The 20,687-nt window shown below is 65.3% G+C and overlaps 9 protein-coding genes across 9 annotated transcripts in view; 4 read left to right on the forward strand and 5 right to left on the reverse strand.

The window, feature by feature from the left end:
- The window catches only part of AMSG_06949 (uncharacterized protein), a gene marked incomplete at both ends in the record, with an annotated part of 4,481 nt that extends 2,890 nt beyond the window's left edge, over positions 1 to 1,591 (forward strand). The window contains 2 exons of the mRNA XM_013900998.1: positions 108 to 1,337; positions 1,469 to 1,591. Coding sequence (XP_013756452.1) covers positions 108 to 1,337; positions 1,469 to 1,591 — 1,353 coding nt within the window. The remainder of the gene's footprint in view (positions 1 to 107; positions 1,338 to 1,468) is intronic.
- AMSG_06950 (uncharacterized protein) lies at positions 1,549 to 2,097 on the reverse strand. Its single transcript, XM_013900999.1, has 2 exons — positions 2,028 to 2,097; positions 1,549 to 1,825 (listed from the first exon to the last, which is right to left on the reverse strand). Exons 1-2 carry the CDS (start codon positions 2,058 to 2,060, stop codon positions 1,610 to 1,612), a joined length of 249 nt encoding a protein of 82 aa, XP_013756453.1. The 5' UTR covers positions 2,061 to 2,097; the 3' UTR covers positions 1,549 to 1,609.
- A 485-nt stretch (positions 2,098 to 2,582) lies between these two features.
- On the reverse strand, positions 2,583 to 3,135 carry AMSG_06951 (diazepam binding inhibitor; the record flags this gene model as incomplete). The annotated part of the gene is made up of 2 exons (XM_013901000.1): positions 2,583 to 2,837; positions 3,118 to 3,135. 2 exons carry the CDS (start codon positions 3,133 to 3,135, stop codon positions 2,583 to 2,585), a joined length of 273 nt encoding a protein of 90 aa, XP_013756454.1.
- Positions 3,136 to 3,207: 72 nt separating this feature from the next.
- On the reverse strand, positions 3,208 to 6,074 carry AMSG_12021 (uncharacterized protein; the record flags this gene model as incomplete). The annotated part of the gene is made up of 2 exons (XM_013901098.1): positions 3,208 to 4,636; positions 4,978 to 6,074. 2 exons carry the CDS (start codon positions 6,072 to 6,074, stop codon positions 3,208 to 3,210), a joined length of 2,526 nt encoding a protein of 841 aa, XP_013756552.1.
- A 160-nt stretch (positions 6,075 to 6,234) lies between these two features.
- AMSG_06954 (Ras guanine nucleotide exchange factor J) lies at positions 6,235 to 11,230 on the reverse strand. Its single transcript, XM_013901001.1, has 3 exons — positions 10,970 to 11,230; positions 9,866 to 10,929; positions 6,235 to 9,791 (listed from the first exon to the last, which is right to left on the reverse strand). Exons 1-3 carry the CDS (start codon positions 11,118 to 11,120, stop codon positions 6,327 to 6,329), a joined length of 4,680 nt encoding a protein of 1,559 aa, XP_013756455.1. The 5' UTR covers positions 11,121 to 11,230; the 3' UTR covers positions 6,235 to 6,326.
- Positions 11,231 to 13,315: 2,085 nt separating this feature from the next.
- On the forward strand, positions 13,316 to 15,741 carry AMSG_06956 (TKL/DRK protein kinase; the record flags this gene model as incomplete). Its single annotated transcript, XM_013901002.1, has 2 exons — positions 13,316 to 15,114; positions 15,153 to 15,741. 2 exons carry the CDS (start codon positions 13,316 to 13,318, stop codon positions 15,730 to 15,732), a joined length of 2,379 nt encoding a protein of 792 aa, XP_013756456.1. The 3' UTR covers positions 15,733 to 15,741.
- On the reverse strand, positions 15,741 to 16,052 carry AMSG_06957 (uncharacterized protein; the record flags this gene model as incomplete). The annotated part of the gene is made up of 2 exons (XM_013901003.1): positions 15,741 to 15,925; positions 16,022 to 16,052. 2 exons carry the CDS (start codon positions 16,050 to 16,052, stop codon positions 15,741 to 15,743), a joined length of 216 nt encoding a protein of 71 aa, XP_013756457.1.
- Positions 16,053 to 16,317: 265 nt separating this feature from the next.
- AMSG_06958 (bax inhibitor) lies at positions 16,318 to 17,143 on the forward strand. The gene has a single exon (XM_013901004.1). The coding sequence runs from the start codon at positions 16,391 to 16,393 to the stop codon at positions 17,114 to 17,116; it is 726 nt and encodes a 241-aa protein (XP_013756458.1). The 5' UTR covers positions 16,318 to 16,390; the 3' UTR covers positions 17,117 to 17,143.
- An 844-nt stretch (positions 17,144 to 17,987) lies between these two features.
- On the forward strand, positions 17,988 to 19,520 carry AMSG_06960 (phenylalanine-4-hydroxylase). The gene is made up of 2 exons (XM_013901005.1): positions 17,988 to 18,287; positions 18,440 to 19,520. Exons 1-2 carry the CDS (start codon positions 18,008 to 18,010, stop codon positions 19,447 to 19,449), a joined length of 1,290 nt encoding a protein of 429 aa, XP_013756459.1. The 5' UTR covers positions 17,988 to 18,007; the 3' UTR covers positions 19,450 to 19,520.
- Positions 19,521 to 20,687: the final 1,167 nt, after the last annotated feature.

Below are 20,687 nucleotides of genomic sequence, written 5' to 3' on the forward strand. Positions count from 1 at the left end.
CGTCGGGCAGGGCCGACGGCGCTCCCGGGGCCGGCGCCGGCCATCTCGGCCGGTCCATCGCCGAACTCACAGCATCAGTCGACTCGGGCATGCAAGGCGGGCTCAAGCCGCGCGCCATCTCGGCCGGCGCCGGCCTGCAGTCGTCCGTGCTCCTCGCAGCGTCGTCGCTCGGCGGCTCGATGGGCTCGATTCCCGAGCTCCATTCGCCGTCGGGCGGTGCCCGGAACAGCTTTGCCTTTGATGGCGGCTCCGGCTCTGGCTCCGGCTCGGACGGCTCCGACCCGGATGTGGCGGCGGCAGCGGCCGCCCGCGACGCCGTGCGGCGGATGTCGCGCCAGCGCTCGACCGATTCGATCGGGCGCCACGGCTCGGGCCTCCCCTCGCGCTCCGGCCGCCGGCGCGCCAATTCGCACGGGATGGATCAGAGCGGACGCGTGCGAGGCCGCCGCAAGCGCTCGTCGTCGGCGCGTGAGTCGACCCACGGCGAGCTCGGTGCCCACGCCGCCGAGGCCCGGCGCGCCGAGGCCGCACAAGCTGCGCTGGCCGCCAAGGCTGCACGCGACCGCCGCCGCCGTCCCGGGCCGCCGGGCCGCGAGCTGCTCTCGCGTGACTCGCTGCAGGTCATCCAGCTCGAGGCCGCCGTCTCGGGCACGCTGCCCAATGTCCGGGTGGCTCTCGGGGACGGATCTTCGGTCCGCGCCCTCCACGCCGAGCCGGGCACCACGGCCATCGAGCTGTACAAGCAGTACCGCGACATGCTCGACCTCGCTGACTTTGTCGAGCTCCACGTCGTTGTGGCGGCTGCCTCGCTGCCAACCCTTGCCGGCCTCGTTGTCTCGCCGGACAAGCAATGGGTGTGGGTCGAGCCGGCCGAGCCGCTCCTCCCGCAAGTCCTTGCTGCCGATGAGACGTCACGGCGGCAGGTCCAGCTTGTTGTCCGCATCCGCTCCTTCCTTGGCTTTAACGCCCTCGAGCTCTCCGACTACGAGACGATCCACGCCGCGTACCTGCACGTCCGTGGCCAGCTCCTCCACGGCGAATTCGATGCCGAGCTCGACATGCCCATCATGATCCGGCTTGCAGCACTCCAAGTCCAGGCCCGGCGCGGAAACTGGGACGAGTCAGACGAGGTGGTCGTCGACGTCTCCACCGTTGCCCCGCCCGCACTCGCGCCCAAGCTCGCCGCCGCAGACGTCGTCCTCATGTACCAGTCGCTTGCCGCGCGGCCGAGCATCGAGGCTGAGCGTGCCTTTCTCGACATCACCTCGACGCTCTCCAATTTTGGCGCCTTTGTCTTTCCGGTCGACGTCGCCCACGCCGGAAAGGCACTGGATCTTGTCGTCTCGGCCGACGGCCTCGCCTTCCACCCCGCGGAGGCCTCACTGCCGACCCGGTCTGCGTCTACGACCTTGCTGACCTTGTCTCATGGGCTGCCACTGACGCCACTCGCTTTGGTGTCGAAGTCGAGCTCCTTGCCCCCGACGCCCACGGCCTCGCCGGCCCTGACCGCAAGGTCGTCGTCATGGGCCTTGCCACCGCGTATGAGGCTGCGGATCTGCTCTCGTGTTTGTTTGCGCATGATGCGTACTAAAACCCATGATGGATGACTCTACTCAAAGTGGTGCTCCCAAAAGCCGACCATGTTGAAGCCGAGATAGACGACGAGGGCCAGCAGCAGCCACAGCATCGCCTTGGCGTCGTCGGTCCGGTGCATGGCCCACGACGGATCCTTGTCCAGAATCGCCACCTTTTTGTGGCATGTCAATGACCACTCGTTCGGATACAGATAATCCCCGGCCCAGGCCTCGCTACCCGTGCACTCGACCTGCACGTCCGTGTATCCGTGTGTCCCCCCCGTCCATGTGTCCGTCCGTCCGTCCGTCCGCCCGTCCCGCGCCCACACCGCCAGCACCGCCAGCACCGCCACACCCATACACACACACACACACACAGCCATGAGTCCACCACCCACACACCAACGTGCCTAACACGTGCTTCATCCGCATAACCCCCTGCTGCACACGTACTGCGTTGCCTGCGGCGTCGCGCGGCGAGAACATGACCAGGTCGGGCCGACGGGAGGGAGGGCGAGAGACGGGTAGATGGGCGCGTTCTGCTCTCAATCGACTTCCTCGTCACTCTACATCTCCTCCACCTCGAGCATCACCGATAACTTGTTCCCCCTCGATCTGCTCCAATTTCTCTGATGGCCTCTCGACACAAGCACATACGCACACATACTGCCAGGCTCCTTGTCATGGCCGTGTGTGGGTGAATGACGTTGCTTGTGTTTGCCCGCACTCTCATGTGGTAACTCATCTGTTTCTTGATCACAACAAGCAAAAAAGCAGTCATCATTTTTTGCCTCTTCTTCGCCGCCATCGCGTTGGAAGACTCCATCCCGCCCTGCACACACTCCCTCTCTGCCATCCCGTGCGTCCAATGAGGGGATAGTTGCTCCGTTGTGTGGAAAAAAGAGAGCGAGTTCATTTGCCCACATCGCTTGCTGGAAATCACGAGCTGATGGCAAGGTGATGATGGCAGACTGGTGCAGCGCGACGGCGACGCGCAACGGCAGATGCTTAGGCACGCATAGCCTCGACCTTGTCGATGTAGGCCTGCATGGCGTCGTCCTTGGACATGCCCTTGTTCTTGTTCCACGCCGACCACTTGTAGCCCTTGGCCGAGTACGCCTGGAGCATGCCAGGCTTGTCCTTGGGGTCAGCGTCGCCGACAGTAGCCTGCTTGAACAGCCCGTACAGCACGAGCTTGTCGTCGTCCGAGGCCTCCACAGCCGGGCCATTGCGGACCTCCTCCACCACGGCGTTAAAGCGAGTCTGCCCACCGCCGTCGTCCACCGCAGCCACGTAGTCACCGACACGTCGCCGCCCCACATGACCCATACCCCAGCCATACCCCAGCCATGCCCCAGCCATACCCCAGTCATACCCCAGTCATACCCCAGTCATGCCCCAGTCATGCCCAAATCCCCATGAGTCCATGCCCTCCCTCCACCCTTCTCTCCCCTCCCCTCCCTTCCCTTCCCCCCTTCCCCTCCCCCTCCCCCTCCCCCTCCCCCTCCCCTCCCCTCCCCTCCCCTTCGCCCCCCTTCCATACCGCAAGATCAGCAGCCATGTTGTTTGTTGTTTGTTGTGTTGTTTGGTAGTCAAGTGGACGAAGAAGGGTGAAGGTGCTCATAGTCGCCGCTCACCAGTCGTCGTCATCGTCGTCGTCGTCCCAGTCGTCGTCGCTCGACGAGCCGCCGTTGTTGGCCACGGCGCCACGCCGGCCCTCGAGAGCCTTGGCCAGCGCCGCCGCCATCGGGTTCGACGGCTCTGCCGCCACGGGCTTCTGCTCGAGCGCAGACCGGTCGACCTTTTTGAGGCCACCCACTCCGCCGTGGCCCTGGATGGCGTCGAGAAGGCCTCCGCGCCCGCCGCCGCTCGACGGCGGCGGCCGCGGCCGGTCCTCGGCCTTCTTCAGACCGCCCACGCCCGAGTGGCCCTGGATGGCACCGAGGAGGCCACCGCGGCCACCTCCGCCACCTCCGCCACCGCGGCCTCCACCACCACCTCCAGCCGGTGGCGGCGGCGGTGGCGGTGGCGGGCCACCTCCCGATGGCGGCGGCGGCGGCGGCGGCGGCGCTCCACCTCCTGATGGCGGCGGCGGCGGCGGCGGGCCTCCCCCGCGCGCAACCGGCGGCGGTGGCGGCGGGCCTCCACGGGACGACGGCGGCGGCGGTGGCGGCGGACCGCCACGGGACGACGGTGGCGGCGGCGGCGGCGCGGCCCCACGCGAGGTTGGCGGCGGCGGCGGCGGTGCAGGACCGCGCGATCGCGACGGCGGCGGGGCTGGCGGCGCGCCTCGGCCTCCTCCTCGCGATGGTGGCGGGGCTGGCGGCGCGCCGCGCGACCGCGGCGCAGGCGGAGGCGGAGCCGCTGGCCCGTTCGACTCGGGCAGCTGGTTGTTCTTCATAAAGTCCATGCAGATCTTGGCCGTCTCCTCGTCGGCAAGGTCAGCCTCGGTAACGCCGGCCTCGGCAAAGACCTGTGCCCACTCGGGCGGGAGGTTCGAGGTTGAAAAGCCCTCGGTTGACGAGTACCCAATGTGCGAGATGTGCCGAAAGTCCTTTGGCGCCGAAATCTCCAGCCGCGGGCCCTCGTCCTTGGACGAGCCGAACCAACCCTTCTTCTTCTTCTTCTTCTTCTTCTTGGTCGGCAGTGTCGCGTTCGCCGTCGTCGAGTAGCCGACCGGCTTGGCCGTCTTGGACGTGCCCACCAGCGGCGCCGCTGCGTTCGTCTGCTTCAGCAGCTTGCCGCACTCGATCGGGTGCGCGCACGAGAGCATGTACATCCGCTTGTCGCCCTCAAACGTCAGAAAGTGGTCGCCGGCCTGCGTCAGCTTAAACGACTGGTACAGCTCGATCTGGAACAGCAGCTGCGCCGTCCGGTCCAGCGTGTACATTCGGAGATAGTGCCGCGGGTTGCCGCGGTCCTTCACCAGGCACACCGCGCCCATCCGGCCCGTCGTCACCCACGCGCTCCCTCGCTCATCAGACTGGTACAGTCGCGCCACAGTCGCATACGTGATCTTGTTCGGCCGCACAGCTTGCTCTGTACCCCACTGCGTGAGTTCCCTCCCCCCTTCCCTCCACCACCACCAGCACCGCCCGTCCGCTGATCGATCACTCGCCGATCGATCACACCCGATTTCGCCATTCCCAGGAAAAAGGCATAGCCACCTGCTGGAAGCCGTGTTCCTCACGTCCCCTCCCCTCCTCCGCCCCCCACCCCCCCTCCTCGTCAACCTTCAACAGCCATGACGTACTCAGTGCGCTCTTCTCTTGGTCATTAATAAGCCCCATGGCGGCTTCGTGGTCGAGGCAAGTGGGTGGGTATGGGTGTGCTTGTGGCTCGCTCTCTGTCGACGCTCCATGTTTGGCGGAACTCAATGACCATTCATTGAGTAAAGTCGAACGATGCCCACAGCGCCAGTGCATCGCTTGGCGACTTCATCAGCTCGACCACGCGATCGACGTAGCGGATTTTGCCACGACGCTCATAGGTGCGGCCGACAGGCGGGAAGAGCTTGGCGGTCGAGTGCGGGGTTGTCCGATTGAGCTCGAGCGCCTGCTGTGACCGCTGGCGGACCGCGTCGCGCCCGCCGTCGCGCTCGTCGTAGACCGAGAGCGGAAAGAAGCAGACGTAGATGACAAAGCGCCAGTCGCGGAGAGGATCGGCGTCGGGGATGGCTGAGCCGGCGATGGCGGCCGGCGGTGGCGGGTTGGCCACGTAGCCAGTCGACGAGTGGATCGTCGACGAGAACCAGAGGACGAGCGAGCCCTCGGGAGCGTAGATCGGAACCTGCCACGCCACCTCGCCAAACTGCTCGGTCATCGCAGCCTGGAGGCTCTCGATCTTGGCCTTGTTGAGCTTGTGCCAGCCGCCGCGTGCGGTCTTGCGGTCTGTCTCGGTCATCAGTCGCTCGCACGTCCACTCCCACATCTTGTGCGACTTGGGCGTGGCGCGGAGGACGGCCTGCGACCCATTGAGCACCATCTGGCCCTGGATCGAACCGTCGCTCTCCATCCCATACATGGCGTCGGTGTGCGGCCAGTCGCGCGGCGGTTTGGCCGGAAGCGCGGCAGCTGCCAGCGGCGGCGTCACGTTGATGCCATCGTTGGAGCAGAGTAGCTCGATGTCGCCGTGCCCGAGCTCTTTGTGGATAGCCTGCCACAGAGCCGCCAGCCGGGGATCGGTCCGCACCTCACGCACCGGCGGTGCACCACTCATCAAGCACTGGAACATCCCGCGCCGCGACTGGACTGGCAGTCGCTCATCACGCCACGTCTCCCACGGCCGCCGCGCTTCGAATCCGGTTCCAAGGGCTTCGAACGATTCCAGCACGTTCGTCCGCAGCCGGCCGCACTGCGCCGCATCGTACACCCCGGTGATCACCACCACGCCTTCCTCACTCAGCGCCGCCGCTGCTGCTCCAGCCGTTTCTTCGGGAGTGGCAAAGGCCACACGAGGCGCTGCATACGATCCACTGGCACTCTCCTTGGTCGCCGCCATGATGATTCTTGCTTGCAACTGCTCTCCGGAATGCGAAAAGAAGTATGGTGTCGCCGTGCCACAGGCGCCAACAGAAGCCCAAACAGCGTGCTCTTTAATACGAGCTTTTGTGGCGGAATCATCGAAAGCGTTCTGTTCTCGAGCCACTGACACGGCTGGATGATGTGCACCGTGGAGTTCATTTTGAGGCGCGCAAACACGGGCGCGACCGTGTGCCCGAACGACTGTGCAGGTAAAGGGGGTAGGGGAGAGTTACTTCACATCCGACTTGGAGCAGCCTCGCGGCTCGCGGAGGAGCGAGAGCTGGTACAAGTCGTTCTCAGACACACCCGGGGTCGGGTGGACAAGGGTACGGTAAACCATGGGGATGCGCGGAAAGTCCCAGCCAGTCTGCTGGTAGAGCTGGATCTTGGCAATCTGGTCAAAGACGAGGCGGCGCTTGCCAAAGTTGATGAGGCCGTTGACGGTGTTCTCGTTGCCGTCGTTGATAAAGGTCAGGTCCTGCATGTACACGCCGACGTACGGGATGCACGGCGGCTGGGCCGAAGCGATGCGGGCGCGGAGCGACTTGTACGACGACTCTGCTGAGCAGATGGCCTCGAGCTCCTCGAGCATGCGTGTGGCCTTCTTGGAGAGGCCTGCGCGGGTGTACTTGAGGCGGAGCATGGCAGCTGTGTTGAGGCCACACACAAGGGCCATGAGCGAGTTAAAGTTGTTGAGCTCTGCAAGCTCCTTGCCGACGCGGATGATCTTCTCCATGCGCTTGACCCGCTTCTTGAGCGTGTCCTGCGAGACGATGGAGAGGATGGCCCAGTTGGAGATGTTGTTGAAGTGCTCGATAAAGGCCATGAGCCGCGGGCAGAGGTGGTGGTACTTTTCGCGCTCCCAGCCCTGCGAAATAAACTCGCGCGGCTTGATGACCTTGTACATGGAAAAGTCGATGAGACACATCTGCTGTGCGATTTCGACCTCATCGTAGGACCAGAGCGACTTTTTGCCCTTCTTGGAGCTGCTTGCGGCGGCCGACGCTGCAATGGATGCGAGCGCAATCATGTCGTCCTCCTTGGCGGCGGCGGCGGCTTCGACCTGCTGGATGGTTTTGGCGTAGAGCGACGCCGCGAGCGGGCCCCACCCGTCCTCGACGAGCGTCGAAGTGATGAACGAGGTGACAAACTCCTTGAGCGAGTCGGAAAAGTCTTCGTAGCTGGTGGGGAACCAAGAGCGGAAGACGTTGATGATCCGGAGCGTCACCGTCGACCGGAGCTTGCGGTAGTCGGCGAGCGAGAGGCCGACCGGCCGTGGAACGTAGTACCGCTCGAGCAGCTTGGTCACGAGCATTTCCGAGGTGGTGAACGACTCGTAGGTCATGAGGAAGGTCTTCTGGAACTCCATCGAATGGTTGGAAAAGTGCGTCAGCCGCTCGACGAGCTTGTTGAGCGATGCGAGCTCGATGCCGGCCGAGTCGAGGTCGGTGCCCGGCGGCGTGCCCTCGATGGGCACCAGGTTTTCTGGGCACGGCGGGAGCGAGTCCCAGATGTTGACTGCCTCGCCCTCCTCCTCGGGCGGAGGCGGGATCTGGTCCTCGGGTAAGCGGCGGAGCATGGCCCACGACGAGTACGGGACCTGCGCCTGCAGCAGCGACTCCTCGTACGGGATGGTCTTGAGGCTTCCTGAGACGTCGCCTTTGGCAAGCTCATAGTGGTACGGAAAGCGGAGGCCAAACTGGCGGCAAATGATGGGAATGATCTTGACGACCTTGTGCGAAAAGTCGACTTCAAAGTCGTGGTCAAGCCGGCCGAGCGACGGGTCGTCAAAGTAGACCTTGATCGGCTGCTTGATCCGCCGGTAGAGGAGCTTGTACTCGCACTTGCGGACTTGCGAGCCGAGTTCAAGCCCGCCAAGCTTCCAGCTCGGGTTGAGCGGCGTGTTCGGCGCCGCCTTGTTAAAGTACGGCAGCGGCAGGAAGAGGCCAAAGAGGTGGGTAGCAAACTTGTGCGGGTCATTCCCGCGCTTGCCCTGCCAGTCGGCCGGCGGCATTGGCGGCGGCGGCGGCGGGTTGGCCGGCGGCGGCGGCGGGACGTAGCGCGACGGCGTCGCCGCGTCGGCCACCGGCGCGGGGTCCTCGGCGAGCGCAAGCGAGGTGTCATCGATGGTGACGACGCGGACCGGGAGCGAAGCCGACGCGAGCGCGGGCCGACCACCGGACTTGCTCAGCGCGTCGAGCACGTCCTGCACAGACGTGTCGTCGGACCAGCGGTACGTCGCGACCTGCCCGGTCGAAAATGTGACAGTGTACGGCCGCAGCCGGCGCTGGAACGACAGCTCCTTGGTCTTGGATAGGACCGGCGCGTAGTCCACGAGCGAGGATCCGTTGTGCAAGAACATGCCCGACGACTTGTCCTTGGACGGGTACATGACGAGGCCGTACTCACGGACGTGCTTGACGAGGAACTTCTTGTTGATCAGCCGGAGCGTCTCGGCTACCGTCTTGTCCAGCGCAAGCTTCATCCGCGCCGACATGTTGACGCTCTCGCCGGCGAGGATGAGGTTCGAGTCGACCGCAGCCGACGTGTCGTCCGCCGTCGCCTCAAAGGTGATCTTGACGTTGACCGTCTTGGACTTGGTCTTGGTCACCGCCGGCCGCGCCTTGAGTTCAAGGTACTCCTCCACGCCGAGCTCGTACGAGGCGATCGTCTCCGTCGGCGAGAGCCAGAGGTGTTCTGCCGGGAGGAAGAGCTCGAGGCCGTCGACCGAGATCGACCGCGCCGCGAGCTGCGTCGACAGCAGCGAGAGCACGTCCTGCACCGTCGTCAGCGCGTCGTACTGGATGTAGACCGCGAACGGATCCGCGACCTGGATGACAATGCCGACCTTGGACGTCGACGACCGGAGCCGGAGCTCGAGCACGGTGCCGTTGGCAACCGCGTGCATGATGAAGATGTCATTCATCGGCAGCTCCTTGACAATGCCGGCCTCCATCCGCATGTAGACGCCGAGCAGCTCAGCCTCCTCGGGCGGAATGCCAAACGCTTCGACAAAGGCCGGGAACTCTTCCACCACCGTCGCGTACGGCGAGATTTGCAGCTGGACCTGCTGCTCGGTTTCGCGGCGCCGCTGATACGTGACCGTCACCGTGGGAGGGGCCTCGGCCTCCGAGGTGGTGTTGATCTTGGCGGCGGCGGCGGCGGCGGCAGCGGCGTCCTCGACGCCGCTCTCGATGTCCTCCAGAGCGGGCGCGCCGACCGCGCCGCGCCCGCCCATGCCGGGCAGCAGCGGCTCGGCAACCGACGCCGCAGCCTCGTCGTCGTCCGACTCGTCACGGGCAAAGGCAGAGGTCTTCTCGGCTCCGCCCGCCATCTCGGGCCGAAGCTCGGAAATGCCCATTGTGTTGAGTCGCTGCTCACCCTTGAGCAGGACCTGGAGCGTGTTGCGGAGCTTGAGCACCGAGTGCCCTTCCGGCAGCACCTCCAGGTCCTTCTTCAGTCGTTCCTCCGACGACACCGGCATGGCATTGGCAGACGCAGCCACGTCGGACCGGACAGGCCCAGGCGCCGCAGACGAGCCAGCCGCTGGGCCGCCAAAAAGGCCCGCCAGGTTGCCGGCGAGCATCGAGACCCGCGAGACCTTGCGCTCCGACTTGCTCACCCCCGCAGGCCGCGGGGCCTTTCTCGGTGGCGTCGCGGCCTCAACCGGTGGCCGGTTCGCCAGCGGAACAGGCTTGGGCGGCGGGAGCGACGATGGCGGCGGCGGGAGTGACGACGGTGGCGGCGGGGCTGGCTTGGTGGGCGGACCACCAGGCGGCGGGCCGGGGATGACAGCGGGCGGTGCTCCAGGCGGCGGGCCCGGTACATTAGCGGGCGGGCCACCAGGCGGCGGGCCCGGTACACCGGCAGGCGGACCACCAGGCGGCGGGCCAGGGATGACAGCGGGCGGTGCTCCAGGCGGCGGGCCCGGTACATTAGCGGGCGGGCCACCAGGCGGCGGGCCTGGAACATTAGCGGGCGGGCCACCAGGCGACGGGCCAGGGATGGTAGCAGGCGGACCACCAGGCGGCGGGCCAGGGATGACAGCGAGCGGTGCTCCAGGCGGCGGGCCCGGTACATTAGCGGGCGGGCCACCAGGCGGCGGGCCTGGTACACTAGCGGGCGGGCCAGGCGGCGGGCCAGGGATGGTAGCGGGCGGTGTTCCGGGCGGCGGGCCAGGCACGCCAGCAGGCGGACCACCAGGCGGCGGGCCCGGAACATTAGCGGGCGGGCCACCAGGCGGCGGGCCCGGCACACTAGCGGGCGGACCACCAGGCGGCGGGCCAGGAATGGTAGCGGGTGGTGCTCCAGGAGGCGGGCCAGGGATGGTAGCGGGCGGGCCACCAGGCGACGGGCCAGGGATGGTAGCGGGCGGGCCACCAGGCGACGTGCCAGGGATGGTAGCGGGCGGGCCACCAGGTGGTGGACGAGGGATGGTCGCGGGCGGTGTTCCGGGCGGCGGGCCAGGCACGCCAGCGGGCGGACCACCAGGCGGCGGACCAGACACGCCAGCAGGTGGGCCACCAGGCGGCGGACCAGACACGCCAGCAGGTGGGCCACCAGGCGGCGGACCAGGCACACCAGCGGGCGGACCACCAGGTGGAGGACCAGGCACACCAGCGGGCGGACCACCAGGCGGCGGACCAGGCACACCAGCGGGCGGACCACCAGGCGGCGGGCCCGGCACACCAGCAGGCGGACCACCAGGCGGAGGACCAGGCACACTAGCGGGCGGGCCACCAGGCGGCGGGCCCGGCACACTAGCGGGCGGACCACAAGGCGGCGGGCCCGGCACACCAGCAGGCGGACCACCAGGCGGGGGACCAGGCACACTAGCGGGCGGACCACCAGGCGGCGGCCCAGGAATATCACTTGGAGGCGGCGGCAGGCCCACAGGTGGCGGCGGCAGGCCCACAGGCGGCGGCGGCAGACCCGCAGGCGGCGGCGGCAGGCCTACAGGCGGCGGCGGCAGACCCGCAGGCGGTGGCGGTAGGCCGTCGGGCGGCGGCGGGAGGCCCGACATGAAGACTCGTCGACCTCAACTCAACAGAGACGGCGTAGCCAAGTAGAGCAACGTCCTCGCGCTTTGGGAAAAACAGGTCTCAGAAGGCAATACCAATAGCACACAGTATGTATGTGAACAACCAACTCTATCTCACGGACATCCAAACCATTCATTGCTCTGTGAGTGTGTGCGGGAGGTCGCTTAGCCCGGCACGCGTGCCAAGATTGCCATCAACCACACCGCCAGCAAGGGGGGGAGGGGAGGTCGGGGGTGGGGCGCAGGCGGGGCGTCAGGCATCACATGAAGCGACCTGACACCCTCAGAGAGAGCGGACATGCAACCACCATCGTCCAATCTATCCCCCGACCATCCTACATACATACATCCCTTCCCCTACCTCTCCCTGTCCCCAACACCTGCCTTCCTCGCCCCTGGCTTGGCCAACGACACAAAAACGCCGTTCCGAGGCTTGCCAGTCCTCCTCTGCTCCAGGAAAGGGGACAAGGGGAAGGAGAAGGGGAGGGAGAGGGAGAGGGGAAAGAGGAAGGGTAGTGGTGGTACATGAACAGGGAGTGTGTGACTTGCCCTGTCTCCACACTCTCCTTCCCTCCCCACCCCCCGCCATACCCACTCTCACACTAAATGCCCCCCCCTGCCCCCCCCCCTCATTGCAACGGGGGCGACCAACACCTGTGAATGCTATTCATGCTTACGTACCTGAGAGAGGCGTTGGCGAATCCGCAAATACATTTCCCGTTCCACTTATATCTTTACCGTACGGAATGGACAATTTGTCCATCGCGCAAGCCCCGCTTCGCAACACTCCACAGACGTCGCAACGTCCATGGATTGTTGTAAGAGAGTAGTACAATGTGGTAGTGGCTGCCACAACAGAACACAGCCGGCGATGCAGAGATGGACGCCGCACGCGGCGCAAAAGGTCTGCGGCCGCGATCGCTTACCATGAAGCTTCTGGCAGGCGAGACAGTCGCGTCGCAGAGCGGCTTGTTGGGGAATGTGGTGATGACGAGCAGCCGCTGCAGCCGGTCGCTTTCGCTTGCGCGACGGCGCGGAGCTGACGACGACGGCGCTGGCGGCGAGGGCGTCGATGATGTCGTGGAGAAAAGCCACACGAGCCATGGCGGGTCGTGGGCTCGCGTCAGCGCAGCGCGCGTACGCGTTGATGGGCGCGGCGTCCAGATTCCAGTTCAAGATGGCGTGCCGCCCCTTGCGCGGCTACGCCGACCGGCAAGCTCGTCCGTCGCAAGACATCCTCGCGCTCTCCCGTCCGGCCGCTGTGTTCAACTCTGGCATGCTCTCCTTCCCGGTCGTCGGGGTCGTCACCGCGACGGCAACTCGGGCATCCTTCAGGCAGACGTCTACGTGTCGGCCGCCATCACGTGCAGGCGCGCCTCCCACCTCAAGCCGCAGGCCAAGCAGGCGTCGCGCAGCGTCAGCCGGTGACCTGAAAGTCGAGCACCATCGAGTTCTCCACTTTGAGACGCGCGACAACGCGTCCGAACGACCGTACCGCTAAGGGTTGTTTGTTGCCCCCTCCCCCACTCCTCCTTGCCTCCATCTCAAGCTCAATCTCGTCATCGACCCAGCCGAGTGCCACGTCTATCACCTAGTGCTACGCTGCCGTCCACATCCATCCAATGAGCCCAACCTGCGCCTGCGCATGAGCCGCTCCAACCCGCGGCGACCCAGAGATGGCCCCGGCCAAACCCGCCCACCTTCCGCGCACCCCTCGCCACGATCACATACCATCCATCAGATCACCACTATCGTCCATCTTCCCCCCCTCTCCCGCATCCGATACGCCACCCTGCTAGCCCTGCTACACCCGCATGTGGCATGCGCACGCTTCGCCACTGTAGCCTCTTCGACCACACCTCTCGCCACCTCACCCTCACCCGACCGCAGCCATGGCGGCAACGGCTCAAACAGAGATACCGACGCTGGCAGTGGGAGCTCCAACCCGCGGCGACCCAGAGATGGCCCCGGCCAAACCCGCCCACCTTCCGCGCACCCCTCGCCACGATCACATACCATCCATCAGATCACCACTATCGTCCATCTTCCCCCCCTCTCCCGCATCCGATACGCCACCCTGCTAGCCCTGCTACACCCGCATGTGGCATGCGCACGCTTCGTCACTGTAGCCTCTTTGACCACACCTCTCGCCACCTCACCCTCACCCGACCGCAGCCATGGCGGCAACGGCTCAAACAGAGATACCGACGCTGGCAGTGGGAGACTTGGTGGTGCGGGAGAAGCTCGGGTCAGGCAACTTTGGCACGGTGTACAGGGCAGAGGTCGGCGGCAAGACCGTGGCGGTGAAGAAGCTCCGCTACGCGGTGACCGACACGGCGTCGAGCTCGGCTGTCTCGCTCGAGATCGGCTTTCTCAAGACGCTCGATCACCCTCATGTTGTTCGTCTCATTGCACTGGCAGTCCCCGATGCCGCTGCCACCCCTTCGGGGCCTGGCCGCGGCCCGTCGCCGCCGTCGTCAAGCCTCCCGCCGTCTCGTGCCTCCCGCCGCCTCCGCCGCATGCACTCGCGCTTGGCTGGCCGTGCAGACGGCGCCGCGGGGCTTTATCGCGACAGCGGGAGTGACGACGATGACGCCGCGTGCGCAGCGAAGAGTGAGGTGGACGACTCGCCCAAAGCTGGGACCGCGGCGCGGAGCACGCTGAGTGCCCGCGCCCGGCGCGAGATCTGGCTCATCATGGAGTATGTCGAGCGCGGCTCACTGTTCAAGGTCCTCCACGCTGCTCATCCGCCGCCGTGGAAGCTGCGGCTTCGGTGGGCGCGCGAGATTGCGGTTGTCATGGGCATGCTCCACACCCACGCGCCGTGCATTCTCCACCGCGACTTGACCTCCGAGAACGTGCTCGTCACCCTCGACGACCACATCAAGCTCACTGACTTTGGCCTCTCGGTTGACGAGGGCAGCGGCGCCAAGATCCTCCGCTCATTCAAGCCAGCATATGCCGCGCCCGAGGTCTGGGACGCGCTGCCGTACACCCGGGCCTCGGACGTCTTCTCGTTTGGCGTCGTTCTCTACGAGCTCGCCACGCTGCAGGATCCTGTCACGGCGCTTCGCCAGGGCCACGGTGTGCTTGAGCCACCCGCGACAGTGCCAGCTGCCGAGCCGCAGGTCCCCGCCCGCGGCTCGGGCGCGTCGTCGTCGTCGTCGCAGCCGGGGCCGTCGGCGTCGCATCCTGGGCCGTCGATTCCGCCACGACGGACAAGCACGCCGGCCGAGGCCGCCGACGCGCTGGCGGCCATCCAGGGTCTTGCTCCGCCGTCGCTCGGCTCCGAGTCCGGCGTCTACACCGAGCACTCGGAATCGGTTGTCTCCGAGTCAGAGGCCTCGATTGTCTCGTTCTCGCGGCAGGTCTCGCAAGCCGTCCGCCTCTCGCCGCTAGTTGTCCCGTCGAGCGTGCCGTACGAGCTCACTGCCATCATCCAGCAGTGTTGGACCGAGGCGCCAGAGCGGCGGCCGTCGGCCCAGCAGATCCTCACGCTCCTGCCCGATGTGGCGGCTGACGACTCGCAGGCTGCCGCGTCGCTGGCTGCCGCGTCGCGCGCGGCCGACTACGCATTCGAAGCGGCACCAGCTCTTGTCCTCGGCTCGCCGCTGCAGCCAGTCTCGACCGTTGCCTTTGCGCGACAGCTCGAGCCTGTCCGCTTTGGCTACGCGTGCATGGACGGCTCGATCCATCTGGTCTCGGGCGTAGAGGACGGCGACGAGTCGAAAGTAGCGCTGAGCGGGCACACCAAGGCCGTGACCGACTTTGACTGGTCGCTCTCGGGCGACTTTGTGGTCTCGGCCTCGCTCGACAAGACGGCGCGGGTGTGGGACGCGTTCTCTGGCACCACGTTGCGGATTGTGTACGGCAAGGCGGAGCTTTTCGCCATCCGCTTCCACCCCCTCAACAACAACCTGTTTGTCGTCGGCTCGATGGACAAGCTGCTCAAGGTCTTCAACATGTCGACCGGCAAGTCGATGGCCAAGAGCCGGCTGTCGGGCGCGGTCACAGCGCTAAGCTTCAACCCGAACGGCACCCAGGCTTTGCAGGCGACGCCAACGGCATGCTGTATGCGTACTCGCTCTCGTCGAGCAGCGGCAAACTCCGCGAGGCTGTGCGCATCCTTGCTGCCCGCGGGCGCGGCATCTCCTCGCTCGACTACGCCGTCCACTACACGCTGCGCTCGTCGGTCAACGTCGTCCTCGCCGCCTGCCGCGACAAGATGGTCCGCGTCTTTCGGGTCTCGTCCTCGGGCTCAGTATTTACCCCGCTCACCCAGTTCCTGGTCTTTCAGACCAATCTAGCTCTCCGCGCCAAGTTCTGCCCGACGGCTTCGCTTGACAATCTCGGCCTCTGCTTCACCGTCGGCTCGGAAGCCGGGGCCGTCACCGTCTACAGCACCTCGGCCGATCGCGACGATGCCGACGACGGGCCCAGGACCGAGCTCGTCACCCGCCTCGACGGCCACGCAGCTGCCGTCGTCGACCTCGCCTGGTCTGCCGATGGCCGCTGGCTCGCCTCGGGCGACGTCGACGGCCGCGTCCTCGTCCGTCGCCGCCATCTTCCAGCCGACGATCCCGAGCTTCTCTAGCCTCCTGCCTACTCGCCCTCGCTCTTGCCCTCGCCCGATGCGATCCGCTTCTGCGCCTCTTCAGCAAACACTCTCTGCCGCTCCTTGTACTCTTCCCATGCTGCCCGCTTCTCCGGCCCGCCCAGGTACCGGTTGTACAGCGGCACACCAGCGAGGACCATGACCGGGACCGCCCACTGCGCCACACGGAGGACTGCCGACCGACGCACCGCCCGCATGACCATGAGTATCCCATATCCTCCTCCTCCTCCCCCACCAACCACCTCCCCCCCTCCCCTCCCTCCCGTACACTGCAGCCGCTCAGCCGTCCAGAACGTCATCCTCCTCTCCAAGTCGTGTGTGGCCCACTCGGAAGCTGCTGCCCCTCCCTCCCTCCCCACCCAGCTTATAGCCATGATGTCCCAAGCCAATCAGCCGCAACGAGGTGATGATCATCGACACAAATCAACACAGAAAAACACATATCAACGCGCACATAGCCCCCCCCCCCCCCCCCCTCCCCGCCCCCCCGCCTCCGCCGCCTAACCATCGTTCATCCATGTTGCCAATCCAAGCTCCCACAGGCCCTGCAGCCCCGTGACCCCGACTGACCTGCCGGCTGACCTGACACGGACACACCTCACTTGCACACGTTACAGTACATAGGACTGAAGACAATATGGCTACAGGTGGTATGCGGTTTGGTATGGCCAACGGAGAAATGAACTGGGATGCGGTAAAGGCCATGGACGCGGTGACGCCGGCCGTCCAGGCTCATCTCGTCGACGTGTACTCGCTGCTGACCTTTGGTGTGGCCATGGCCGCATTTGGTACCTTTACCCACCTGGCGTTCAACATTGGTGGCGTGCTCACGACGCTTGGCGCTCTGGCAGCGCTGATGTACATCGGCGCGACCGACAAGAACGATCAGTCGTCGCGCAAGGCCGGCTTTGTGGCCTTTACCTTTTGCAAGGGCGCATCCATCGGCCCGCTCGTCGGCCTTGTCCTCCTGCAGGACGCCTCGCTCGTCCTGATGGCGCTTGTCGGCACCGTCGCCGTCTTTGCCGCCTTTACTGCCATGGCCATGTACGCCCCGCGCCGGCAGGTCCTCCTCTTTGGTGGCATGCTCTCGTCGGCCATCACTGGCCTCCTCGTCCTCTCCATCGCTAACCTGTTCATCGGCTCATCGGCTCTCTTTACCGCCCAGCTCTGGGTCGGCCTCTGCGTCTTCTCCGGCTTTGTCGCCTTTGACACCCAGCTGATGATCGAGAAGGCCGCCCGCGGCGACCGTGACGCCGTCTGGCACGCCGTCGAGCTCTTCATCGACTTTGTCGCTATCTTTGTCCGCATTCTCATCATCCTCTCGCGGAACAAGAAGAAGGAGAGCCGCCGCGAGCGCCGCTGATCCCTCTAAACGCCATTCCCTTCCATCGTCCTCACGCCACAAACTCCGCCAGCGCCATCGAGTACACGATCTCAAAGTGGGCAAAGATCTCCATTTTGACCGGCAAGCCCGGCACATCACTTGAGTAGTACATCCGCCGCCGCATCTCCCCGACGTCGTCGGTGAGTGAGTAGCAGGTGGCAGCATAGACGGCTGCGGGCGTCTCAACCTCGCGCCCAGGAATGATGGCTGTGACGTCTGCCCGCGACGCGCCCTTGCTCGCCATCTCCTCCCAGCTCTGCGAGTACTCGGCCTTGGCCGCGATTCCCTCGGGCACCGGAAATCGAGATCCGGCCGCAGCTACCTCGGCCTTGGGCACAGGAACCACGCCGTCCGGCAGCGGCCACTCGTAGTCTCTCACCGTTGCCCCGTCGTCGTCGCACGCCACCACCTCCATCCGCAGCATGCTTGTCTCGCCCGCCCGCTTGTCGCCCACCACATACGTGTACGCTGTCCCCACCCGCACCGCCGCCCGGATCTCGTCAGCCGTAAACGGCTGCGGTGCCAGCTCTAGCGCGTCCAGCTCGAGCTCCACGTCATCCGCACCGTCGTCGCCGTCGTCGCCGCCATCGCCGTCGTCGCCGTCGTCGCCGCCACCCTCCACATCCCCGTCTTCCACAGCCACTGCAGCTGGCACCTCCGGCTCGTCACCAGCAGCCGACATGGTCAAGTCTGCCCCACCCACGCTGCAGCTCCGCAGCCCCGTCGCTTCGTCGCCCCACCGTCCAAAGCCCAAGCTCATTCATTCGTTGGCTCTCCATCACCAACATAGGCCAGTCCTTGGCCCGGTCTGACCCCCACTCCTCCTCCCCCCTACACCTCCGCCGTTTCTTGCCACACTTCACCCACAACATGGACACACCATCTGCAGCAGTTGATATTCCGGCGCGTGACGCCGCTGCGGGCTCGACCATTGTGGCGACACTGTCCCACTCGCCTGGCAAGCTCGCCGACGTTGTGGACGTCTTTCGGGAGCACTCGGTGAACATGTCGCGCATTCGTTCACGGCCGTCTGCCGTCAACGCTGAGGAGTACGACATCGAGATCGACGTCAACGGTGTCGACGAGGAGACCTTCAGCTCGCTCATCACCGCCCTGCCTGCCAAGCGCGTCACCCATCTTGCCACCAATGGTACGTCCATGTCCTTCCCCCCCTCCCCCCCTCCCCCGCTCCCCTCCGTGGCACTGCGTCAGCAAAAGGTCGCACTAACCGATTACGATCGATCACACCACGGCGCACGTGATCATGGCCACCCCACCCCCCCCCCCGCCCCTCACCCACAGACGTACCATGGTTCCCACGATGCGAGGCGGACCTCGATGAGTCTGTCAAAGACGTGTGGGGCTACGGCGCTGAGCTCGACGCGGACCACCCAGGCTTCACCGACGAGGCGTACCGGGCTCGGAGGGAGAAGTTTGCGGAGACGGCGTACTCGACGCGGCACAAGGACCAGATGCCGCGGTTCGAGTACAATGAGGAGGAGACGGCGACATGGCGCACGATCTATACCAAGCTCAAGGAGCTCCATCCGACGCACGCGTGCAAGGAGTTCATCGCTGCGTTCAACCTGCTCGAGGCCCGCGGCGTCTACTCGCCCGACACTATTCCGCAGCTCGCCGAGGTCTCGGACTTTCTGCAGTCGTCAACGGGCTTCCGCCTCCGCATTGCGCCTGGCCTCATCTCGTCGCGGTCGTTCCTCAACGCGCTCGCCTTCCGCACCTTCTTCTGCACCTCGTACATCCGCCACTCGTCGACGCCGATGTACACGCCCGAGCCCGATGTGTGCCACGAGCTGCTCGGCCACGTTCCGCTCTTTGCCAACCTCGAGTTTGCTCAGTTTTCGCAAGCCATCGGCCTTGCCTCGCTCGGCGCTACCGACGACGACATCAAGAAGCTGGCGACGCTCTACTGGTTCACCGTCGAGTTTGGCGTGACTCGCGAGGAGGGTGGCATCCGCGCCTACGGCGCCGGCCTCCTCTCCTCGTTTGGCGAGCTGCAGTACTGCACTTCGGACGAGCCCGAGCACCGCCCGCTCGACCTGGAGGCCGCCGCCACCCAGGAGTACCCCATCACCTCGTTCCAGCCGGTCTACTTTGTGGCCGACTCGTTTGCCAACATGGCCACCGCCCTGCATTCGTGGGCCATGCGCCTCGACCGCCCGTTTGCCGTCACATTCGACCCCTACACCCGCCGTGTCATCGTCCTCGAGTCCAAGCAGGAGATTATGCGTCTGATCAAGAACGTCAACTCGGAGCTCTCGATCCTCACCCGGGTCCTCGAGCACGTCCTCTAAGTCTGCAACGACCACCCACGCTCGCAGTGACTGCTCCCGCTAGCCATTTGTTAACACAGCCACGTTGTTTATCTCACGAGTGCAGGTCCGGCAGGTACGCGATCGCCAGCAGCCGCCAGCCGTCGAGTAGGCAGAGGATCATCATCGACGCCGCAAACGACTCGATAACAGCCTGCTTGAGGCTCCAGGTCTCGGCAAGAGCCTCATCGAGCCGCCAGAACATGGGGAACGAGACCACAAAGTACAAGCCATAGAACATCGAGCCGACCGAGAGCATGTACGCACGGTCCTTAAAGTAGTACATGTCGTCAATCGATGACACGCCGAGCGTCTCGCCCATGGCAGTGGCGTAGGCGAGGACCACGACCGCGACCGCCACGGCGAGCGTCCGCATCACGCCGGGCGCCATGCCCGAGTGGATCCGCCGCAGGATGGGCGTGATGAGCGCGTGGTACGAGATGAAGAACCCGATGGTGAGGACGTGCATGATGAGCGGAATGTTCGCCACCCGCCACTGCACAGACTCAAAGGTGTAGCCGCCGTCAAAGAGCTCAAACAGCAGCGGCGTGTAAAAGTGGTTGGCAAGGAAGGAGAAGATGGTAATCCACACAAAGGCCTTGAACCAGTACTGCTCACTGAGTGGCTTGGCCGCATCCGGCGGCCCCATCCCGGGCGCCATAATGCTCAGCAGCCACGGGATGACGGCCACAGGCGCTGACACCGCCACCGCAAACGTCATGTACTCGACATCGCCCCAGGTGCGGAAGACCTCACTCAGCATGACCGTCCCAAACGAGATCAGCCAGTAAACGCCGTAGCAGAGCGAGAACTTCTCCATCCATGCCTTGGACGGCTTTTCTGCAAACCAGCGCGCCATCTGTGCAACCCTGCCCCACCCCACCCCACCCCAGCCCCAGGACATTCCCCATGCGTGAGCTCGACCACATCGCCACTATCAGCCCAAAGAAGTCTGAGCCATGAAGAACATCATACCCACGACGACAACTATGGCCATGATGATGACGATGACGATGACGATGACGATGACGATGACGATGACGATGACGATGACGATTGCCATGCCCACTGTCCACGACGGTGACGACGACAACCACGACCACGTCCACTGCAACCCCCCACCACCACTACAGCCCCCCCGCTCCTAGTGAAGGAATCGTGTGGGCGCCAAGCCAAGACTGAGCGCCAGGTTTAGGAGCCAAGTAGCATGCCGTCTTGCT

Source organism: Thecamonas trahens (assembly GCF_000142905.1).
Source record: "Thecamonas trahens ATCC 50062 unplaced genomic scaffold supercont1.32, whole genome shotgun sequence".
In the NCBI taxonomy this organism is placed as follows: Eukaryota; order Apusomonadida; family Apusomonadidae; genus Thecamonas; species Thecamonas trahens.